Below are 25,382 nucleotides of genomic sequence, written 5' to 3' on the forward strand. Positions count from 1 at the left end.
CTTTATACACATGATTCTTTATATTTTCCACAAAAAATCATATATTAAGTTATAGAGAAAAACGTCTTATGTGAAACATCCTGCAACTATTCGTTTCGCAGGTGCTGGATGAGTGGAAATCAGTTTAAAATTTTCGCAACATCAAAACACACATGCTGCCACTTTGCAAGTTAACTCGAGACTCATTGTAGACATGACTATCGCCCACTAGTTTGGAATCTAGTTGCTATGGTGGCATTTTCACTGCAAATACTTCCTCCTATCATGAGTGGTAATTCGTCTGTTTCCTTGCATGCATAAGATCATCAAGATGCTTTCAGCCTACATATGTGAATAGTACCACACTTCCTATGACTACAGTAAGGGCAGATCGTAGTTGGAATGGAGTTATGGTGATATTCCTTCATCTGTGAAACAGCAGACAATGGCCACTGGAGTGCCGCGAGGCACTTTACACACTGTATGCCGAACCTTAGGTAAGAAGTTGCCGCTGTAGTCTATGAACAACGGGAATACGATCGCTTAATCGCCTGGCCAAGCCACCACCGTCTGAGATTGACCTGCTTCCAACCAGCCGAAGGCGATTCATCGCTGCTGATACGTCGATAACAAACTGCCAAATTCACCACCCCATCTGTCTTGCTTGACTCTGACAGAACTAACTACCGTGTTGCAGACAAATACGCGAGCATCTGCTATGATACGAGTGAAATTAACCACCGTTGCTAAGAAATTTTATGGTAAGTTCCTGTGTGACCAAACTGCTGAGGTCATCAGTCCTTAGGCTTACACACTATTTAATCTAACCTTAGTGAACTTACGCTAAGGACAACACACAGACCCATGCCCGAGGGAGGACTCGAACCTCCGACGGAGGGAGCTGCGCGAACCGTGGCAAGGCGCCTGAGGCCGCGCAGGTACCCCGCGCGGCTGGTAGGAATTTGCTTATGTACTGTAGCACTATACTGGTAGTTTTCTCAACCTCTGTGTTCATTGTTTAAGGGGTTTCACAGCTATTGATGTTCATGCTATCCGTTCTAGTTTATGGAAATCACTGTAACTCCTTGTGTCATCTAACTTGATGAGCCTTAACTGCTTTCCAAGTGACAGTGAAGTCATTAGAGACGACAACTGGCTGAGGTTTTAAAAATGCGGGAGCAAAATTGTTCTGACTTGTAAAGTGAACCTACCTTCACTGAGCTTCAACTGCGGAGACCACTGAAGATTTAAAGAGAATATATAATTACAACTTTATCCCTTACCTCAAGCTATAAGTCGGAATGGCCTTTTGCTGTCTGTTGTTGGTAATTAATGAGATGAATAAACACAGTATGTAAAGATTATATAAGAACATAATGGAATTACAGTACAATATCTCAATGACTACAAAATTATGGCTATTAAAGACTGTACCGTGAAACTGTACATCCTGAGACTAATGTAACTTCACCAGTTACGCTTTCTGTGCTAAATACCACGCGTTTTTTCCAGTTACCAAGTGCTGAGCTATCTATTCGCTAGTCACTGCACACACTGCAAGCACTGCACGTGATACACACCCACAGAAACTTCCGGGAGAAATTGTGACGTTCAAAATCATACCATTCGTTTTCGTTCAACTTTCTGGTTCAGTTTATAATATAGTACGTAACATGCGTTGACTCACACATCGCACGCCTAGGGTTGTAACTAGGGCATATGCTCACACTCTAGGACGGGATTATGATGTAAGTTGAAACGTATAATACAATGTGGGAGGAAGACGATCCTACATCGTGAGAACATAGCCTGCCGAACATCATGGTGCGAATGCAAAGAGACGTGTAATACCTTCCGCTCCTTGTGTTTTATTGCTGACAACTTCAGAACTCCAAAAACTGGATGATATATATACTTCAGATAAGAAAACTTAACTAACTTCACTTGAATTGTATTGAATCGTGGAGGATGTAGCCCGTCTTTCTTTAGAACACATGGTCGTGCCTTATTTTAACATAATATCAGATACATAAAATCATAAATAGTACGGAGGCAACTTAGTGATAACTGAAAGTGCCTACGTAGCAAATGAGAACTATGGACTGAGTAAATGATAAAAATGTAATTAGCTAAATAAATACGAATAAAAATGTTATGAAACCAATCTTCTGCGAATCACCAGCATGTTATTATTTCGTAGTCTAAGGGAATAGATGTAACTTTCTATGGAGAAAATAGCCAATATTGAAAACATCAGAGAACTGTTTACAGAGAAACTGTTACGGCTGCTAGCAGAGAAATGACATTGTAATGATCTACCTTTTGACATAAAACACAAATCCGATTGCTTTCTCATTTGGGAGTAAAGATTTAGGTAAAGATAATGTATCATCTTGGTCATTAAAATCTATGATCTGTTGTAACGCTACTCTGTAACAATACAATTATTCGTTCTTCTTTTACTCAGCTGTTGAGATATCGACTAAATTAAACAGTATGTATTAAAATGTCATTAGAAAACCGACTACGGAAGGCGTATTACATTTGGAGGCCACACGTCTTAGATGAGGCTCGAAAAGATGAACTGCCAGTCACATGTGATCCTCTACGACCGTAATAACGTCGTGTGACGAGGGCCTCCCGTCGGGTAGACCGTTCGCCTGGTGCAAGTCTTCCGATTTGACGCCCCGTCGGCGACTTCCGCGACGATGGGAATGAAATAATGATGACTAGGATAACACAACACCCAGTCCCTGAGCGGAGAAAAATCTCCGAACCAGCCGGGAATCGAACCGGGGCCCTTCGGATTGACAGTCTGTCGCGCTGACCACTCAGCTACCAGGGGCGGACTCTACAACCATGATAAACCAAATAAAGCCTGGTAAGAACAGTCTTTAGACCGTTCTGTACTGCGTACTGTAGAGGCAAAGTGCGGAGTCGAAGACTATATCAGCATGGCAATGCACCCGGTCGTAAACAGCGCCTGTGAGGCAATTGTTTGTGGAGAATATTATTCCTGAAATGGACTGGCATGCCCATAGTCCCAACCTGAACCCAACAGAACTCGTGTGGGATGAGTTAAAACGTTGACTTTACTCCAGACCCCAGCGTCCAACACCACTGTCTTCTCTGGTTTCGGCTCTTTAGGAAGAACGGGCTGGCATTCCTCCACAGACATTAAGACACCTCACTGAATGCGTCGCCAGCAGAGTTAAAGCTCGTCATGAAGGAGAGTGCGGACACACACCACATTAATGACGACTAGTAGGTGTTCAGATACTTTTGATCAGTCTATGTACGAGTGTGTGTGTGTGTGTGTGTGTGTGTGTGTGTGTGTGTGTGTGTGTGTGTGTGTGTGTGTGCTCTGATATCAGGGGAAGTGGAATCATTATTAAATGTTTAATTCTCGTAGCCATTGACGTATACACTGAGATAACAAATGTAAAATGGCTCAAATGGCTCTGAGCACTATGGGATTCAACTGGTGTGGTCATAAGTCCCCTAGAACTTAGAACTACTTAAACCTAACTAACCTAAGGACAGCACACAACACCCAGCCATCACGAGGCAGAGAAAATCCCTGACCCCGCCGGGAATCGAACCCGGGAACCCGAGCGTGGGAAGCGAGAAAGCTACCGCACGACCACGAGATGCGGGCTAACAAAAGTCATGTGATAGCGATATGCACGTATATTGATGGCGGTAGTATCGCGTACACAAGGTATAAAAATGCAGTGCATTGGCGGAGGTGTTTGTACTCAGTTAATTCACGTGAAAAGGTTTCCGACGTGATTTTGGCCGCACGACGGGAATTAACAGACTTCGAACGCGGAATGGTAGTTGGAGCTAGACGCATGGGACGTTCCATTTCAGAAATCGTTCAGGAATTCAATATTTCGAGATCCCCAGTGCCAAAAGTGTGTCGAGAATACCACATTTCAGGCATTACAGAAAATGGTTAAGATGGCTCTCAGCACTATGGGACTTAACATCTGAGGTCATCTGTCCCCTAGACTTAGAAGTACTTAAACATAACTAACCTAAGGACATCACACACATCCATGTCCGAGGCAGGATTCGAACCTGTGACCGTAGCAGCACCGCGGTTTCGGACTGTAGCGCCTAGAACCGCTCGGTCACAGCGGCCGGCTGCAGTCATTTCCTCTCGCCACGCACAACACAGTGGCCGACTGTCTTCAGTTAAGGGGGGTAGGACATCAAACGGGCCGACTTGGAGCAGGAGAGGCATCACAGGACATTTTAATTTCCAGTGTCTACAATTTTACAAATAAATTCATAAAACTTTGTCAGCAACACCAGGAAGGATTCAGGATTCACACTCATTGCAGTGGATGTTTGAAAACATAACTAAATAATTTTTTTACGTGCAAAATTTCATCATTTTTTCACTTACTAATGGCTGCATTTGTTGCTATATGTGCACTTTTCTTCATAAGTTAGAGAGATTCTACGATGAATTTTGCGCAGCATGCATACCATACTCACAGGTGTATGAAACTCTAGAATTCATTTAATTTATGAAAAAACGAATGAACTGTTATATTTAAAACTTCATGTTTAGAAAAAACACAAATTTTATAGTTAATTACCTCAATTTTTACCCCAGTTTTTAATAGATTTGCAAAATTCAACAGTTTCATACACTTTTAATTATGGTTTGTATGCTGTGCAAAATTAACGACCGAGAACCGTGGCGTTTGCGTAGAATTGTCAGTACTAACAGGCCAACAACACTGGTTGCAATAACCACAGAAATCAATGTGGAACGTATGACGAACGTATCCGTTCGTACACTGGGGCGAAAATTGGCGTTAAAGCGTTATGGCAGCGGACGACCGACGCGAGGCTTTTGATGACAGCACGACACAGTCTTCAGCTCCTCTCCTGGGTCCGTGACCATATCGGTCGGACCCTAGACGACTGGAAAACCGTGGCCTGGTCAGTTGAGTCCCGATTTCTGATAGTAAGAACTGATGGTAGGTTTCAAATGTGGCGCAGACCTCACGAAGCTATGGACCCAAATTGTCAACAAGGCACTGTACAAGTTGGTGGTGGCTCCATAATGGTGTGAGCTCTGTTTGCTTGGAATGGATTGGACCCTCTGTTCCAATTAAACCTATCATTGACTGGAAATGGATATGTTCGGCTACTTGGAGACCATTTGCAGCCGTTCATGGACTTCATGTCCCCAAACAACTATGGACGGTTTATGGATGACAATGCACCTGTCAGCTGGCCGCAGTTGTTTGTGATTGGTTTGAAGAACATTCTGGTCAGTTTGAGCGAATGATTTGGCCACCCAGATAGTCTGTCATCAATCCTATCGAACATTTATGGGACATAATGAAGAGCTCAGTTCGAGCACAAAATCCAGCACCTGCAACACTTTTGCAGTTATGGACGGGCTGAATATTTCTGCAAGGGACTTCCAACGACTTTTTGAGTCCATGCCACATCGAGCTGCTGCTCTACGCCGGGCAAAAGGAGGTTCGTCACGGTATTAATATCAATGAATATCTCAGTTGATTTAACGGAACGACCATCTCGACTGTCCACTGCAGTGTAATGTAAAACAGAAGCTTACTGACCTTGGAGAGTGCTGTGGGGTGCGGGTAGAGGTTGACAAGGCAGCTCTCTCTACGGAGGCGATAGTCCCAGCGCGTCTCCAAGTGGGGGATCTCCATGGTGTCACAGATGGACTGCACGTGACTCGCCGTCTGGCCAGATTGGGGCCCAAAGATGGCCGCCACGCCGCTCCGAAGCAGGTGGCACACTGCACAGTAACATAAACACTGCATAGTAACATGGGTTGAAGTACTGCGAAAAAAGCATGGACAATATAAGTAACATCAGTTATCTGATGGCGTTATGTCACGTAGAGTAGCTTTATGATTACTGAAATATAATTAAAGAGTAATCTAATAGTGCCAATATATTGGAACACTTACATAAAGTTGCCAGGTGTAACAATGAACTCGATACTAAGAGTAAAAAGACTGCCAATATTTTAAAAATGTCTCTACGTGATTCCTCGGACGGTGAACGACAAAGAAAAGCAGTACACCGTTTTCGTTTTACATCTGTAACATTTGAATGTTTCAGTAACAAATATACAAGTGGCTCGTAGTCATCTAGGCCTATGGACGTCCGTGAGTGCATTCAGCTGCATAGCACAGTCAGTCAATACTATTTGATGAATATAAATGACGCGTAATTAAGTGCTGAACTACGTGCGGTTTCTCATTTATCTATCATAAATAATTCTGTATCAACAAAACTAGAAATGCGTTGTTTCCGTGCTACGAGTAGTAACATCACGTTTTTCTTTTTCTAAATTTGCCTTCGGCATCACGTCCATATACCCAGTTCACTAATTATATGGAAGTGCCAGTTGTTTTTGCTCGAAAAAGTTACACCATGAAGAACTTTCTTTCTCTTTCGTTTACAATCATCACACACATCTTTGAAACATGCAAGTTAAAGATTGCGCGAACTAACGATACATTAACAGTCTACATCCATGTCAAGGCGGAAATTTATCCCGAGGTATTCACTTTTGACTTCAGCGAAGAAGTCTGACGACACGGATGTTGGTGTAGATCAGTGTGCATATAACTAAGGGAATCACTATGTACGACAGATTATACAGAGAGATAGCACGAGGATTTCGGATTCAGGCCGTCAACAGAAACACAAAAGATACAGTACAACGGAATATATTGACATACGTATAAATTACAAAAAACGTAGTAAGTATGTGGTGGTATTCGTAAATAAACGTCAACTCACTGAAATGGCGGAAGACGGTATGTTCATCTAACTTAACCAATCCGTGAAAACAAAAAGAAACAAAATTAAGGTGTAACTTTCCGCCGATAACGACGTAATTGCGAAATGAACACAAACCGAGATTGGACAAGTATGGAAATGGAAATCGACTATCTCCTGTTCAGGGGAATCATCCCAATATTCGACCTCATCGATTTAGAGAATACATTCGACCACGGCATAATACTTCAGGAAATTTACCTTTTCTGAAAAGCACAATTGTCCGATAAGGGATGCAAATACTGCAGACTAATAGATGAGGGAATGGAGTTTCTTTATTCGACGCAAAACCCATCATGCTTATTCCACTTGCCTCCACGTAACCGACGCGCAATCTTAGGTCGACTTGTGCGAAATCATGGCGTCTTATGTTTCAATACCAGTTATATTACTTCTCAGTTTTGTTAAATAACTCTTTGGTGTCTGATTCGCGGATGACTGACATGATCAGCCGGTAGTACGGTGTCGACATGGACGTTACGATGGAATGATGTTTTCTCAGAATAAGAACGATTAACGAATTTGTCCATCACGATATCGTATCACCATAAGTCATCGTTCTAGGGAGGGCATAACATCGTGTTAATCGCACAACTGATAATTTGAGTCTGCGGTACTCGGTTGGTGAAGTCTGTCTGAAACTGGAATTAGTTTTTCGCAGATGTCGAATGTCGACTTTCAAATCATTGTGATGGAGCTTTATGACGCATGTAGAATAGTAAAGCGAAGACTATTTTCACCAAATTTTTTGACTATATGCTGAATTTGCATGTAAATTAGCAGAAATCTGACATCAATTTACAGTGGTTGTCTCTGCTGTTGCCTTCTTAATCAGCGCACCAAACAAAAACTTATCCACCCCTACGAAAAATCACACGAATACCTTATAACATGCCTCTAGTTTTGATAACAGCCTCAAGAGGGTCCACAGGTTTCTTCAAGTATGTCATATTCAGCAGAAGCGACTCCTTGATGATTAAACACCGTAGAGCTATCAAACTGCGCGAATGTTGACTCCCCATTTTAAACGCTGTTCTGGAGTCCAGGAAATTTTCTATGGGATTAAGATCGGGTGATATAGCGGGCCAGTCGAGGTGAGACATGGTATCTGAGGGTTCGTCAAATCAGAAGCGTGTGCGCGCAGCCCTATGAACACGGCTGTTCTCATCTTGGAAGACTCGAGTGCCAACAGAGTGCTCATCATGAAGACGTATAAGAAAAGGGAACACTTGGTCACCGAGAACGTTGAAACAAACTACCTTGTCCACGCTGACTGTAAAATAAATGAGGAGGCCCAAGTCGTGGTGTGAAAAATACCATGAAAACATCACAGAACCACCTCCGGCCGGAACTACACCCTCCGCACACTTTGAGTTAAACACCTGATTGGGGAATCAATGCAGTCGACGCCTTGCATTATTTGAAAACTGGCAAATTCGAGTCTCGTCGGACTACTCTGCACGCCTCTAGTCAGCAACTGTTCAGTTCCCATGTTGTTTGGCCCATTGAAAACAGGCAGTTACATGTGCCGCTGTGGGCAACATCTTTTTGCATAGTACATGACTCCAAATGCCCATTGCTTGTAGTTCCGTTCACAAAGTTCACATGAAAACTGGTTGGATGGACCTACATTCTCTGGCAGCAGCAGCTGCAATCGCGTTTGAAATAGAATGTCACTGAAAAGGCGTAACACTCGTCTCCTGTCGTCATCGGTTGGACCCTGTTTCTGACCGCTGTCCGTACGTCCTGTTACACGGCTGCGAGTGGTTGATCGTTCCTAATAGCCACGTTTTACTGTCCGTGCTGATACGCCAACAAATCGAGCAACTGCATCATAGTGTGGTCGTGGATACGTCCAAACTTGAAAGCCCCTTTTTGCCATTCTGTCAGTTCTCCACGACGACCAGTCTTAATGCATTGACTCCATTTAACACATTGGCACATACAAACCGCTACCATGTCTTACGTCAGTGGTGGATGTTCAAATGACCGCCTAGTACCAATTCTTCGCCATCTACAGCGTTCCAGCCAGACCAGTCTTCTTGTTGAAGGGGATGACTAAACTCATTCTCACACGTAAAGAGCAAAGCCTCGACAATGAATTAAAGATATTGGATTTTGAATTGGGGTGTTCCACGCGTGAGGGACAGTCTCCACCAATCTGCATTGCGCAACAGAAGTATACTCCGCAAGCCACCCTACGGTGCGTGGAGGACGGTACTCTGTACCACTTGCTTTCTAGTTCCTAATTTCTCGTATCTTGTCTTCGCGGTCCGTACGCGGCATGTGTGTTGGTGGTAGCAGAATCGTTCTGCAGTCAACTTCAGACACCGGTTGTCTAAATTTTCTCAGTAGTGTTCATCGAAAAGAACGTCGCTTTCCCTCCAGGTATTCACTTTTCCATTGCGACATATAAATTTGAAATTTGGCTCAAAGGTACCTAGGAACTTCCTCTGTGATAATGCGAGATCACTCTCGGGCTCGACGCTTCAAACAGCTAGATGTCGACACACGCATTAAAGAGGCCAGACCTCAGACGTTCATGTGAGGTGTAATGTGGGTTAACGATGTCACGTTGGCACCAAATTTTACAGAAATTCTGTCCAACGCCACTATCGACGTGTCGCACGATGGGAAGGTCGTCACACCCCCTCTTACCCCCATTTCATCCCTTTTCTTGACACTTCCGCGACGGAGGTAGGAACAGCTACGCCCAGCGTTGAAATCATGCGTTTTTCTTGTATGTGGCCAAGGAAAACATTTCAGACAGACCGCTGCGCGGAATCGACACGAAGAGGCCTTATAGACTGGCATAAATGGCGTCAATAAAACCACCTCTTTCCTTGAGGCGTTAATTCCCACACATTTTGCGGTCGTAAACGGCAGTTCACATTGTGATGAACAAAGGACTTGACAACCTTCGAAACGGCTGACACTATCGTAGGTTTCAGACCTTGTATAAAGACACTGTGGGGTGCATCCCAACTGAACGTGAACGCACCCCTTTGGAGTGCAGCGCGACCGCAAGTTTTGCTCTCGCGTTCAGGCTGGAACCACAAGGGACCGTTCAAAACCGTTCGACAAAATTAGAACGTGATCGAAGTAGCAAAGGATGCTTATGCTTCTCAAGCCTCCTGTTTTCCGCCCTCCGGTGGCGTGATCACGCGGGAGTGCAACATTAACATGTGCGTGAGTAAAACGGCAAAGGCTGCCCCTAAGACCTAGGGTGGGAAAAACCAACTGGTTAAAACTGATACCGGTATTTTAGTTCCGAATAATCGGCGTTTTTCATATTTGTTTGGCTTCGGTTATAACAAGCGTTTTTTTTATTTTTTACTAATAACCAAGTAAAAAACTGCAATAGCCATAGTAGCATTCCTTAAATATTTGGTTTTTAATGAAGTAAATAAAAATAAATTTTTCTGCCTAAAACTTTCATTGCTTTGAAATATTGCGTTATAATAGACAATGGGAGAAGCTGTCAGTACTATTTTAATAATTCCTGCAGACACGAACTACAAGAACATCGCGTAAGAATTGGTACATCGTTGTTGAGACAACAATGTACCTGTTACCATGTGGCGTGGCCTTTTAGAGAGTACAAGCGCAAGACTTGACCCATCTGATCTACATGGTAGCTCCTCACTGTCGTCGTCGAACTGCAGATGTGTTACAGAATGGCACTATTCCTAGTTCAAATATGGTTCAAATGGCTCTAAGCACTATTGGACTTAAGATTTGAGGTCATCAGTCCCCTACACTTAGAACTACAGGGTTATTACAAATGATTGAAGCGATTTCACAGCTCTACAATAACTTTATTATTTGAGATATTTTCACAATGCTTTGCACACACATACAAAAACTCAAAAAGTTTCTTTTAGGCATTCACAAATGTCCGATATGTGCCCCTTTAGTGATTCGGCAGACATCAAGGCGACAATCAAGTTCCTCCCACACTCAGCGCAGCATGTCCCCATCAATGAGTTCGAAAGCATTGTTGATGCGAGCTCGCAGTTCTGGCACGTTTCTTGGTAGAGGAGGTTTAAACACTGAATCTTTCACATCACTATGCGTGAAACTTGCCCGCACGCGTTCCACCGTTTCTTCGCTCACTGCAGGCCGACCTGTGGATTTCCCCTTACAGAGGCATCGAGAAGCTTTAAACTGCGCATACCATCGCCGAATGGAGTTAGCAGTTGGTGGATCTTTGTTGAACTTCGTCCTGAAGTGTCGTTGCACTGTTATGACTGACTGATGTGAGTGCATTTCAAGCACGACATACGCTTTCTCGGCTCCTGTCGCCATTTTGTCTCACTGCGCTCTCGAGCGCTCTGGCGGCAGAAACTCGAAGTGCGGCTTCAGCCGAACAAAACTTTATGAGTTTTTCTACGTATCTGTAATGTGTAGTGACCATATGTCAATGAATGGAGCTACAGTGAATTAATGAAATCGCTTCAATCATTTGTAATAGCCCTGTACGTAAACCTAACTAAGGACATCACACACATCCATGCCCGAAGCAGGATACGAACCTGCGACCGTAGCAGACGTGTGGTTCCGGACTGAAGGGCCTAGAAACGCTCGGTCACAGCGGCCGGCCCACTATCCCTTGTCTGGAAGTATTTTACGTAATATGATATCAACAGGCCATTTGCTTTGAAAGATTAAAAATCGGAGGAGCCTTGTGCGGCTGGTCCCGGCGGAGGTTAGAGTCCTCCCTCGGGCATGGGTGTGTGTGTTTGTCTTCAGGATAATTTAGGTTAATTAGTATGTAAGCTTAGGGACTGATGAACTTAGCAGTTAAGTCCCATAAAATTTCACACACATTTAAACATTTCTTTTGGGAGGAGTCACAACAAACTTGTAATATCATGTTGTTGTTGTTGTGGTCTTCAGTCCTGAGACTGGTTTGATGCAGCTCTCCATGCTACTCTATCCTGTGCAAGCTTCTTCATCTCCCAGTACCTACTGCAACCTACATCCTTCTGAATCTGCTTAGTGTATTGATCTCTTGGTCTCCCTCTACGATTTTTACCCTCCACGCTGCCCTCCAATGCTAAATTTGTGATCCCTCGATGCCTCAGAACATGTCCTACCAACCGATCCCTTCTTCTAGTCAAGTTGTGCCACAAACTTCTCTTCTCCCCAATCCTATTCAATACCTCCTCATTAGTTACGTGATCTACCCACCTTATCTTCAGCATTCTTCTGTAGCACCACATTTCGAAAGCTTCTATTCTCTTCTTGTCCAAACTAGTTATCGTCCATGTCTCACTTCCATACATGGCTACACTCCATACAAATACTTTCAGAAACGACTTCCTGACACCTAAATCTATGTTCGATGTTAACAAATTTCTCTTCTTGAGAAACGCTTTCCTTGCCATTGCCAGTCTACATTTTATATCCTCTCTACCTCGACCATCATCGGTTATTTTACTCCCTAAATAGCAAAACTCCTTTACTACTTTAAGTGTCTCATTTCCTAATCTAATTCCCTCAGCATCACCCGACTTAACTTGACTACATTCCATTATCCTCGTTTTGCTTTTGTTGATGTTCATCTTATATCCTCCTTTCAAGACACTGTCCATTCCGTTCAACTGCTCTTCCAAGTCCTTTGCTGTCTCTGACAGAATTACAATGTCATCGGCGAACCTCAAAGTTTTTACTTCTTCTCCATGAATTTTAATACCTACTCCGAATTTTTCTTTTGTTTCCTTTACTGCTTGCTCAATATACAGATTGAATAACATCGGGGAGAGGCTACAACCCTGTCTCACTCCCTTCCCAACCACTGCTTCCCTTTCATGCCCCTCGACTCTTATAACTGCCATCTGGTTTCTGTACAAATTGTAAATAGCCTTTCGCTCCCTGTATTTTACCCCTGCCACCTTCAGAATTTGAAAGAGAGTATTCCAGTCAACATTGTCAAAAGCTTTCTCTAAGTCTACAAATGCTAGAAACGTAGGTTTGCCTTTTCTTAATCTTTCTTCCAAGATAAGTCGTAAGGTCAGTATTGCCTCACGTGTTCCAACGTTTCTACGGAATCCAAACTGATCTTCCCCGAGGTCGGCTTCTACCAGTTTTTCCATTCGTCTGTAAAGAATTCGCGTTAGTATTTTGCAGCTGTGACTTATTAAACTGATAGTTCGGTAACTTTCACACCTGTCAACACCTGCTTTCTTTGGGATTGGAATTATTATATTCTTCTTAAAGTCTGAGGGTATTTCGCCTGTCTCATACATCGTGCTCACCAGATGGTAGAGTTTTGTCATGACTGGCTCTCCCGAGGCCAGCAGTAGTTCTAATGGAATGTTGTCTACTCCGGGGGCCTTGTTTTGACTCAGGTCTTTCAGTGCTCTGTCAAACTCTTCACGCAGTATCTTATGTCCCATTTCATCTTCATCCACATCCTCTTCCATTTCCATAATATTGTCCTCAAGTGCATCGCCCTTGTATAAACCCTCTATATACTCCTTCCACCTTTCTGCTTTCCCTTCTTTGCTTAGAACTGGGTTGCCATCTAAGCTCTTGATATTCATACAAGTGGTTCTATTCTCTCCAAAGGTCTCTTTAATTTTCCTGTAGGCAGTATCTATCTTACCCCTAGTGAGACAAGCCTCTACATCCTTACATTTGTCCTCTAGCCATCCCTGCTTAGCCATTTTGCACTTCCTGTCGATTTCATTTTTGAGACGTTTGTATTCCTTTTTGCCTGCTTCATTTACTGCATTTTTATATTTTCTCCTTTCATCAATTAAATTCAATATTTCTTCTGTTACCCAAGGATTTCTATTAGCCCGCGTCTTTTTACCTATTTGATCGTCTGCTGCCTTCACCACTTCATCCCTCAGAGCTACCCATTCTTCTTCTACTGTATTTCTTTCCCCCATTCCTGTCAATTGTTCCCTAATGCTCTCTCTGAAACTCTCTACAACCTCTGGTTCTTTCAGTTTATCCAGGTCCCATCTCCTTAAATTCCCACCTTTTTGCAGTTTCTTCAGTTTCAATCTGCAGTTCATAACCAATAGATTGTGGTCAGAATCTACATCTGCCCCAGGAAATGTCTTACAATTTAAAACCTGGTTCCTAAAACTCTGTCTTACCATTATATAATCTATCTGAAACCTGTCAGTATCTCCAGGCTTCTTCCATGTATACAGCCTCCTTTCATGATTCTTGAACCAAGTGTTAGCTATGATTAAGTTATGCTCTGTGCAAAATTCTACAAGGCGGCTTCCTCTTTCATTCCTTCCCCCCCAATCCATATTCACCTACTATGTTTCCTTCTCTCCCTTTCCTACTGACGAATTCCAGTCACCCATGACTATTAAATTTTCGTCTCCCTTCACTACCTGAATAATTTCTTTTATCTCGTCATACATTTCATCTATTTCTTCATCATCTGCAGAGCTAGTTGGCATATAAACTTGTACTACTGTAGTAGGTGTGGGCTTCGTATCTATCTTGGCCACAATAATGCGTTCACTATGCTGTTTGTAGTAGCTAACCCGCACTCCTATTTTTTTATTCATTATTAAACCTACTCCTGCATTACCCCTATTTGATTTTGTATTTATAACCCTGTAATCACCTGACCAAAAGTCTTGTTCCTCCTGCCACCGAACATCACTAATTCCCACTATATCTAACTTTAACCTATCCATCTCCCTTTTTAAATTTTCTAACCTACCTGCCCGATTAAGTGATCTGACATTCCACGCTCCGATCCGTAGAACGTCAGTTTTCTTTCTCCTGATAACGACGTCCTCTTGAGTAGTCCCCGCCCGGAGATCCGAATGGGGGACTATTTTACCTCCGGAATATTTTACCCAAGAGGACTCCATCATCATTTAATCATACAGTAGAGCTGCATGTCCTCGGGCAAAATTACGGCTGTAGTTTCCCCTTGCTTTCAGCCGTTCGCAGTACCAGCACAGCAATGCCGTTTTGGTTAATGTTACAAGGCCAGATCAGTTAATCATCCAGACTTTTGCCCCTGCAACTACTGAAAAGGCTGCTGCCCCTCTTCAGGAACCACATGTTTGTCTGGCCTCTCAACAGATACCCCTCCGTTGTGGTTGCACCTACGGTACGGCCATCTGTATCGCTGAGGCACGCAAGCCTCCCCACCAACGGCAAGGTCCATGGTTCATATAAGTACAAAACTTAACAATTCATTCATAGTTTACGATAAAAATAGAAAGTAGCTGATCTACTGCCTGTATTTACATATTATGTCTTCATCTATTTGCAGCCCTTGAAAACGAGCAAATTAACATGAAATATAGAGTTTTTCAACCGCAGTTTTAGCCCTTTACCATTGACTACTCGTAATGTCCAAATAGTGGTACGATTCTTAATTAAAACATGATTTTTGAACAGAGTATGAACAAATTAGAATCTATAAGAGAATACTGGTGGTATTCAGCCACTTGTCACTTTACGAGTAGAGCAGCGATCGGTGGACGGACTAAATTTTATTTGCTTATACACTCCTGGAAATTGAAATAAGATCACCGTGAATTCATTGTCCCAGGAAGGGGAAACTTTATTGACACATTCCTGGGGTCAGATACATCACATGATCACACTGACAGAACCACAGGCACATAGACACAGGCAACAGAGCATGCACAATGTCGGCACTAGTACAGTGTATATCCACCTTTCGCGGCAATGCGGGCTGCTATTCTCCCATGGAGACGATCGTAGAGATGCTGGATGTAGTCCTGTGGAACGGCTTGCCATGCCATTTCCACCTGGCGCCTCAGTTGGACCAGCGTTCGTGCTGGACGTGCAGACCGCGTGAGACGACGCTTCATCCAGTCCCAAACATGCTCAATGGGGGACAGATCCGGAGATCTTGGTGGCCAGGGTAAGTGACTTACACCTTCTAGAGCACGTTGGGTGGCACGGGATACATGCGGACGTGCATTGTCCTGTTGGAACAGCAAGTTCCCTTGCCGGTCTAGGAATGGTAGAACGATGGGTTCGATGACGGTTTGGATGTACCGTGCACTATTCAGTGTCCCCTCGACGATCACCAGTGGTGTACGGCCAGTGTAGGAGATCGCTCCCCACACCATGATGCCGGGTGTTGGCCCTGTGTGCCTCGGTCGTATGCAGTCCTGATTGTGGCGCTCATCTGCACGGCGCCAAACACGCATACGACCATCATTGGCACCAAGGCAGAAGCGACTCTCATCGCTGAAGACGACACGTCTCCATTCGTCCCTCCATTCACGCCTGTCGCGACACCACTGGAGGCGGGCTGCACGATGTTGGGGCGTGAGCGGAAGACGGCCTAACGGTGTGCGGGACCGTAGCCCAGCTTCATGGAGACGGTTGCGAATGGTCCTCGCCGATACCCCAGGAGCAACAGTGCCCCTAATTTGCTGGGAAGTGGCGGTGCGGTCCCCTACGGCACTGCGTAGGATCCTACGGTCTTGGCGTGCATCCGTGCGTCGCTGCGGTCCGGTCCCAGGTCGACGGGCACGTGCACCTTCCGCCGACCACTGGCGACAACATCGATGTACTGTGGAGACCTCACGCCCCACGTGTTGAGCAATTCGGCGGTACGTCCACCCGGCCCCCCGCATGCCCACTATACGCCCTCGCTCAAAGTCCGTCAACTGCACATACGGTTCACGTCCACGCTGTCGCGGCATGCTACCAGTGTTAAAGACTGCGATGGAGCTCCGTATGCCACGGCAAACTGGCTGACACTGACGGCGGCGGTGCACAAATGCTGCGCAGCTAGCGCCATTCGACGGCCAACACCGCGGTTCCTGGTGTGTCCGCTGTGCCGTGCGTGTGATCATTGCTTGTACAGCCCTCTCGCAGTGTCCGGAGCAAGTATGGTGGGTCTGACACACCGGTGTCAATGTGTTCTTTTTTCCATTTCCAGGAGTGTATAATTTAATATTTTGATTTTATTTGTCTTAAAACTGAGGGAATCAGAATTTTTCAGTCTTTGTTCGACTCCTGTGTTTATTACAAGAAATAATCGTAATAAAAAACCGAAAATTAGTTGTTTCAGAAATCGGTTATTTTCAGCGGTTTTAACAGTCAGGTAAAACTGTTGTTAAAAAACCAATATAACCGAAAACCAGTTGTTTCATTGACAACCGCCGTCCCTACTAAGACTCCCAGTTCGGTAACACCCTCGGTACGACCCATGCAACTACACTACTGGCCATTAAAATTGCTACACCAAGAAGAAATGCAGATTATAAACGGGTATTCATTGGACAAATATACTATACTAGAACTGACATGTGATTACATTTTCACGCAGTTTGGGTGCATAGATCCTGAGAAATCGGTACGCAGAACAACCACCTCTGACCGTAATAACGGCCTTGATACGCCTGGACATTGATGCAAATAGAGCTTGGATGGCATGTACAGGTACAGCTGCCCATGCAGCTTCAGCACGATACCACAGTTCATCAAGAGTAATGACTGGCGTATTGTGACGAGCCAGTTACTCGGCCACCATTGACCAGACGTTTTCAGGGCAGCAGTCGAACATTTTCTGTATCCAGAAAGGCCCGTACAGGACCTGCAACAGGCGGTCGTGCATTATCCTGCTGAAATGTAGGGTTTCGCAGGGATCGAATGAAGGGTAGAGCCACGGGTCGCAACACATCTGAAATGTAAAGTCCACTGTGCAAAGTGCCGTCAGTGCGAACAAGAGGTGACCGAGACGTGTAAACAATGGCACCCTATACCATGACGCCTGGTGATACGCCAGTATGGCGAAGACGAATACACGCTTCCAATGTGCGTTCACCGCGATGTCGCCAAACACGGATGCGACCATCATGATGCTGTTAACAAAACCTGGGTGCATCCGAAAAAATGACGTTTTGCCATTCGTGCACCCAGTTCGTCGTTGAGTACACCACCGCAGGCGCTCCTGTCTGTGATGCAGCGCCAAGGGTAACCGCAGCCATGGTCTCCGAGCTGATAGTCCATGCTGCTGCAAACGTCGTCGAACTGTTCGTGCAGATGGTTGTTGTCTTGCAAACGCCCCCATCTGTTGACTCAGGGATCGAGACGTGGCTGCACGATCCGTTACAGCCATGCGGATAAGATGCCTGTCATCTCGACTGCTAGTGATACGAGGCCGTTGGGATCCAGCACGGCGTTCCGTATTACCCTCCTGAACACACCGATTCCATATTCCGCTAACAGTCATTACATCTCTACCAACGGGAGCAGCAATGTCGCGATACGATAAACCGCAATCGCGATAGGCTACAATCCGACCTTTATCAAAGTCGGAAACGTGATGGTACGCATGTCTCGTGCTCACACGAGGCATCACAACAACGTTTCACCCGGCAACGCCGGTGAACTGCTGTTTGTGTATGAGAAATCGGTTGGAAACTTTCCTCATGTCAGCACGTTGTTGGTGTCGCCACCGGCGCCAACCTCGTGTGAATGCTCTGAAAAGCTAATCATTTGCATATCACAGCATCTTCTACCTGTCGGTTAAATTTCGCGTCTGTAGCACGTCATCTTCTTGGTGTAGCAATTTTGATGGCAAGTAGTGTATATTGAGCCAGTTACAGATTACCTGTCATAGAACAGGAGAGCTGAAAAAGCAAAAGCACTCTTTGTTGTTTCAGATAGCGTTCATATTTCGTCGAAAGGTTTTGAGCGCTGCCTTGTGTTGGCACACAGTACACCAGAGCATAACCCGTGGTTGCAGTGCACTCCAAAGAAGTGGTGCAATCACGTTCGGTGGGACTGTTAGCCCACGATGTCCTTAGAGAAGGGCTGAAGTGTCAGTGGAGTGTAAGGAGAAGGGTTGGAGCGTCCATTGGGCGTCAATAGAGTCAAAGATGGACAAGAACGTCGACCTGTTGCTCATTGCACTGCAAATTGTCGCTTTCGACCGCAAAATGTGTGGGAACCATTGCGTCAAGGGAAGGGGTGTTTTCATTGACGTTCTTTATACCACGCTGTGAGGTGTTTTAATGTCGTTTCAGAGAGACGGTGTGTGTGAAACGTTTGCCTCGTTCACCCATAAGAAAACCGCATGATTTCAACGATGGCTGTCTCGGTTCTAACATCCATGACGGAGAAGTTGAAAGAAGGGGTGAAAGTTGCAACACTCTTCGTATCGTGTGGCACGTGCACTGTGGCGATGGTCAGAATTCTTCTGAAATCTTGATCCAATGTGACATCATTAACCCACGTAACACCTTACACGAACTTTTGAGCTCATCTTGTTACACATGTGTCCACACCGTGCTGTTTGACGCGTAGCCGAGCTCGAGGATGAAATCACAGGGCGCCACACTTTTGCATAATTTCAGAGGAAGGTAGCTTGAGCCAAACGTCCCTCTTATAACTAGTAATCGGGAAATAATTACAGGGTTTCGAAAAAGTGATCCTTTAGTTTTGGTGCGCGGAGTATACAGGGCGGTCCATTGATAGGGACCGGGCCAAATATCTCGCGAAATAAGCATCAAACGAAAAAACTACAAAGAATGAAACTCGTCTAGCTTGAAGGGGGAAACCAGATGGCGCTATGGTTGGCCCGCTAGATGGCGCTGCCATAGGTCAAACGGATATCAACTGCGTTTTTTTTTTTTTAAATAGGAACCCCCATTTTTATATTCGTGTAGTACGTAAAGAAATATGAATGTTTTAGTTGGACCACATTTGTGATAGATGGCGATGTAATAGTCTCAAACGTGTAAGTACGTGGTATCACTTAACATTCCGCCAGTGCGGACGGTATTTGCTTCGTAATACATTACCCGTGTTAAAATGGACCGTTTACCAATTGCGGAAAAGGTCGATATCGTGTTGATGTATGGCTATTGTGATCAAAATGCCCAACGGGCGTGTGCTATGTATACTGCTCGGTATCCTGGACGACATCATCCAAATGTCCGGACCGTTCGCCGGATATTTAAGGAAACAGGAAGTGTTCAGCCACGTGTGAAACATCAACCACGACCTGCAACAAATGATGACGCCCAAGTAGGTGTTTTAGCTGCTGTCGCGGCTAATCCGCACATCAGTAGCAGGCAAATTGCGAGAGAATCGATAATCTCAAAAACATCGGTGTTGAGAAAGCTACATCAACATCGATTGCACTCATACCATATTCCATGCACCAGGAATTGCGTGGCGACGACTTTGAACGTCGTGTACAGTTCTGCCACTAGGCACAAGAGAAATTAGGTGACGATGACAGATTGTTTGCACCCATTCTATGTAGCAACGAAGTATCATTCACCAATAGCGGTAACGTAAACCGGCATAATATGTACTATTGGGCAACGGAAAATCCACGATCGCTGCGATAAGTGGAACATCAGCGACCTTGGCGGCATTATGGGAGGAAGGATAATTGGCCCCCATTTTATCGATGGCAATCTAAATGGTGCAATGTATGCTGATTACCTACGAAATGTTCTACCGATGTTACTACAAGATGTTTCACTGAATGACAGAATGATGATGTACTTCCAACATGATGGATGTCCGGCACATAGCTCGCGTGTGGTTGAAGCGGTATTGAATAGCATATTTCATGACATGTGGATTGGTCGCCGAAGCACCATACCATGGCCCGCACGTTCACCGGATCTAACGTCCCCGGATTTCTTTCTGTGGGGAAAGTTGAAGGATATTTGCTATCGTGATCCACCGACAACGCCTGACAACATGCGTCAGCGCATTGTCAATGCATGTGCGAACATTACGGAAGGCGAACTACTCGCTGTTGAGAGGAATGTCGTGAAACGTATTGCCAAATGGATTGAGGTTGATGGACATCATTTTGAGGATTTATCGCATTAATGCGGTATTTACAGGTAATCACGCTTTAACAGCATGTGTTCTCAGAAATGATAAGTTCGGTACATGTATCACACTGGAACAACCGAAATAAAATGTTCAAACGTACCTACGTTCTGTATTTCAATGTAAAAAACCTACCTGTTACCAACTGTTCGTCTAAAATTGTGAGCCATATGTTTGTGACTCTTACAGCGCCATATATCACAAAGCGAAAAAAGTGGTCCAACTAAAACTTTCATATATCTTTACGTACTACACGAATATGTTATAAAAAAGGGGGGGTTCCTATTTATGAAAACGCTGTTGATATCCGTTTGACGTATGGCAGCGCCATCTGGCGGGTCAACCATAGCCCATCTGGTTTCCCCCTTCAAGCTAGACAAGTTTCGTTCTTTGTAGTTTTTTCGTTTGACGCTTATTTCGTGATATATTTGATCCGGTCACGATCAATGGCCCACCCTGTATTATTAAACGGTTAACGTGGGGAAGAGACTCAGTTGCAGGTAGCCTATCTAAGGGACGACAAAAATTTGTTGACTGAATTTAAAAATCTGAAATTCTAGAATAACTTATTAATTTATAACTATAAATTTACGTTACTGGTTTAACAAAATAAATCAGGTATTACAGTTAGAATCTGAGTATATGTCGTGAGGCAGCGTAACTGACGAAGCGCTAATTACCCAGACTACGTTCACCCAGTATTTGAGAATGAGAGCAGTTAGCAACTTTGAACAACTTTATACATTATTTCAAACCTTTACAAAACTTTTTCTCCCCGACACACATGGAAAAATGGTGAAAGGAAAAACGTTTAACGTTTAAAAAATGTTCGCTTTTGATGTAATAAAACTGCAGCATTCGACATGCCGTTTTAATCTATTATTTCTTTACTATTGACTCTATTCGCGATGAATGTTGCACGCAGTATCCACTTACACCACTGAATGTAACTGTAAAACTATGTCCTTGTACAAACCGTTGTTCGGGAGATATGACGTTTTATACGGGCAGTTCGGAGGTGGGGTTTTACTAGTGATAAAGAAATGCTGAAGTTTCACGATGATTTAAGTAATGTGGAACAGTACAGGCGATTTTGCTAGACGGAGTGTGATGCTTACCTCTTTTGGAGGCATGGAAGCTGTCCTGTGGAGATATCTTCTCGATCTGCGCAGAGAGCCGCGATCGGGGCAGCACGCTGCGGTCGGCGTTCAGTCGGTCTACGGCGTACCGGAACGCCACCTCCTGCCGGTCGTCCGCCGGGTGGAACAGCCCCCCTATCGCACCAAGAAACGCTCAGCAATTACAGGTTCACAGTACACGCTAGTAAAATACAGTGTTAATAAACTGCTACTGGCAAAGAATCAGAGAGAGAGAGAGAGGGAGAGAGAGAGAGAGAGAGAGAGAGGGGGAGGGGGTGGGGGGTGGGAGAGAGAGAGAGAGAGAGAGATGGCGAACAGAAAAGGCCTTTGCTAGATCGGCTGCACTCTTCCTGAGCTTAACGATGCTGCTGAGCTACATTTGTATGCGTCCAGTCATTTACCACTTTGTGACTGCATAAGAGTGAAACCTTAGCTTAATTTAGTTTAGTTTAGTGTCCTGCATGTTGCACATATTCTATCGATCATATTCGCGACAACTCGCCATGGTGTGGAAAGTGTCAATACAAATAACATACATTATCCTTGTGACAATATTACTAGAAGCTGACCATTTACACAAATGGATCTTTTAAATCTTATTTTACCGCAGAATTTCAAAAATATAACGTAACCGCATACATTCTTCCTCTTCTTCTTCTTCTTCTATCAACGACGTCGGCCATCTGCGGACCTCGTGATGTAACTGACTCATGATTCTGTCTTCTTTCATGTTTTTCTGTCTGTCTGTTCAAGCATTCATCTAGAGAGTACAAGGAGTTGTTAGATAGAGACGATTTCAATTTGTTTTTAGAGCATAGCTTCAGTTCACAAGGAAAGTGGACGAATGCTTCTGTGGTTCCATAATTTCCTTCTTCTGTGGAAGAGTAAGGTTAAGTTCGCTATAGTGGAGGCCGTTCTGTTCTTTGTGTTGCATTTATGAATGCTAATATTATTTTCAAATTGTACCTGATTCTTCAAAAATGGTTCAAATGGCTCTGAGCACAGTGGGACTTAACATCTGAGGTCATCAGTCCCCTAGAACTTAGAACTACTTAAACCTAACTAACCTAAGGACATCACACACATCCATGCCCGAGGCAGGATTCGAACCTGCAACCGTAATGGTCGCGCGATGCCAGACTGTAGCTCCTAGAACCGCTCGTCCACAGCGGCCGGCCCTGATACTTCATTATAAATTTCTTAAGACAGTAAATGTATTGTTGAACTGTTGTCAGTATGCACCTTTTTTTAAAACAGTTGCCTGCATGTAGTTCAACAGTGGACACCAGATATTATTCGTACAGCACTCTTGGATATCATGAATTCCTTTTGTCTATGAGTAGAACTGCCCACGAAAATTATTCCTTATAACATCAGTGAAAGGAAGTACGCAAAGTAAGGTAATTTGACAATGCTTTCATCGCCAAAATCAGCAGTGACGCATAGAATAAATATTACTGCACTCGACCGTTTGAGAAGATATGTAATATGTGATTTCCAATTACAGTTCTGATCAGTATGCACACCTGGGAATTTTTAACAATACATTTGATTTATTTCCTTTTCCCCTGCTGTTATCTGTTACTGATGGTTCAAAATCTTAACTTGTACAGAACTGAACAATGTTTGTAAGTTAAGAAACTGATTATTACCCGAGGAGCATTGCGTTAGCTACAGTGGGCCAGTAAGCGCAGTGTGGTGACATATAAGTTATAGCAATATGTGCATAAGAGACTGCATGACAGGCTAACTGTGCTCGGCAAAAAGTGCATTGCTCAGCGGTAATGGTTGAAGTGGGCGGGTCGATGTCACCCCATCAGGGAAGAAAAACCATGTTATAAGCTATGTGAACTGCGGCTGGGCAATAGTTGAACTAATGCGCCACAGCGCCGTATAAATAGCTTTGAGTTTTGAGACAGATCATTCTGAGTCCTGCCATTCCACCACGACGCCACGGCCATGTTAGACGACGACACGATGTGGTACCATCAGCTGCAGACACGGTTTCGAGACCAGATTGGACGAGCTGCTTTCTGGATAAGTCTCCCCTGTCGGACTACATGCAACAGCGCCATCAACCTACCGTCCGTACCTGGTGCCGCCAGACTTCTGGCAGAGGTCAGTGGGTCTCGTCCAGAGCATGGTATGAATGTGAATTGGACCATAGTCGCCTGGGAGCGGGCGTTCAACAGCAAAATGCAGTCGCAGCAAAAAGAAGAAATGCTCTGCTGACGTCAGGGTCTTAGGCCACTGACAGATCACCGGTCGCTGCTCGGCCTCAGCTCAGCAACAAAGGACACTGACACGTGCACCTCATCGCTGGGGCGGAAGCCAGTCGCCTGCCAGAGCGGGATGTGACTGCTTCACATTGTCAACGACGAGATGTGTAATCGTATCCTAATAAAATATTTTTATCGACGACCGGTCTGTCACTCCACCGCTCATCCTAGAGAGTGGTGCCAGACATCGGCATCACTCCCAAAAGTTCATTCATTGCTTCTCCTGCTGTTGCAGTTCTGTTGGGCTTGATTATGTTGCAAACATCAGCAAAGAGGACTATTTGTGTTTTATCAGTGTAAGATGGAGGGTCATTTATATATACGATATTGCATTGCCCGTGTTGTGAAGAAGAGCGATGCAATGTTCCTACGGAGATGCACTCATGTCTGAAAGAACAGGCACTGCGGCGACTTCAGCCGTTATGAAATACATGTAGTGTATTCGTAGTTGCGAATACGAATAACCATCAGCTGTACAAGGGGATGACGACAATTAAAATTTGTGCCGAACCGGGACTCAACTTGGATTTCCCACTTTACGCGAGCGGTCGCCATAACCGCTTTGGCTATCCGTGCACGACTCACGCCCAGACCAGAATTTCCATACGTCGCCGCCCCTGCGTCATAATCTGCTCATGCACTTCCGAAGGAACATTGTACCGTTCTTCTTAACGACACATGTACTGCAATATCGTATTTATACGCCGATACCAGGCAACGACTTCCAATGGCTCTGAGCAATGTGGGACTTAACTGCTCAGGTCATCAGTCCCCTAGAACTTAGAACTACTTAAACCTAACTAACCTAAGGACATCACATACATCCATGCCCGAGGCAGGATTCGAACCTGCGACCGTAGCGGTCGCGCGGTTCCAGACTGTAGCGCCTAGAACCGCTCGGCCACTTCTGCCGGCAACGACTTCCAATTAAAATGTCCTCCCCTGTACAAGAATTACATAACGTGTGTACGAGTACCGGTTGTGAAGTAGGAGCGACGACATATAGAAGTCTGGGTCTGGCCGTGAGTCGCGTACTGACGGCCAAAGTAGTTAAGGCGACCCGTCTCTTAAAGCGGGAAATCCAGTTTCGAGTCCCGGTCCAACAAAACTTTTTACTGTCGTCATTCCCTTATACAGCTGAGGTTTATTCGTTATCGCAACAACGAATACATTTCATCTAAATACGAGAACAGGAGTGGTCCAAAAATGGTACTCTGTGGGAGATTGTTGAAATGAATACAGATATCGGTGTTTAAAATCTTGTAGTGGAAATGAAATCAGAAAATGGTCCACGATA

General features: G+C 44.6%; 1 protein-coding gene across 6 annotated transcripts in view; it reads right to left on the bottom strand.

Moving 5' to 3' along the window:
- The window catches only part of LOC126183515 (glutamate receptor ionotropic, kainate 2), a 270,896-nt gene that overhangs the window by 168,759 nt on the left and 76,755 nt on the right, over nt 1-25,382 (bottom strand). For all 6 annotated transcript variants that reach the window (XM_049925566.1, XM_049925565.1, XM_049925564.1 and 3 more), the window contains 2 exons: nt 21,786-21,941; nt 5,589-5,773 (listed from right to left, as the gene is read on the bottom strand). In XM_049925566.1, coding sequence (XP_049781523.1) covers nt 5,589-5,773; nt 21,786-21,941 — 341 coding nt within the window. The remainder of the gene's footprint in view (nt 1-5,588; nt 5,774-21,785; nt 21,942-25,382) is intronic.

The sequence above is a fragment of the Schistocerca cancellata genome, chromosome 4 (assembly GCF_023864275.1).
Source record: "Schistocerca cancellata isolate TAMUIC-IGC-003103 chromosome 4, iqSchCanc2.1, whole genome shotgun sequence".
Taxonomy (NCBI): domain Eukaryota; kingdom Metazoa; phylum Arthropoda; class Insecta; order Orthoptera; family Acrididae; genus Schistocerca; species Schistocerca cancellata.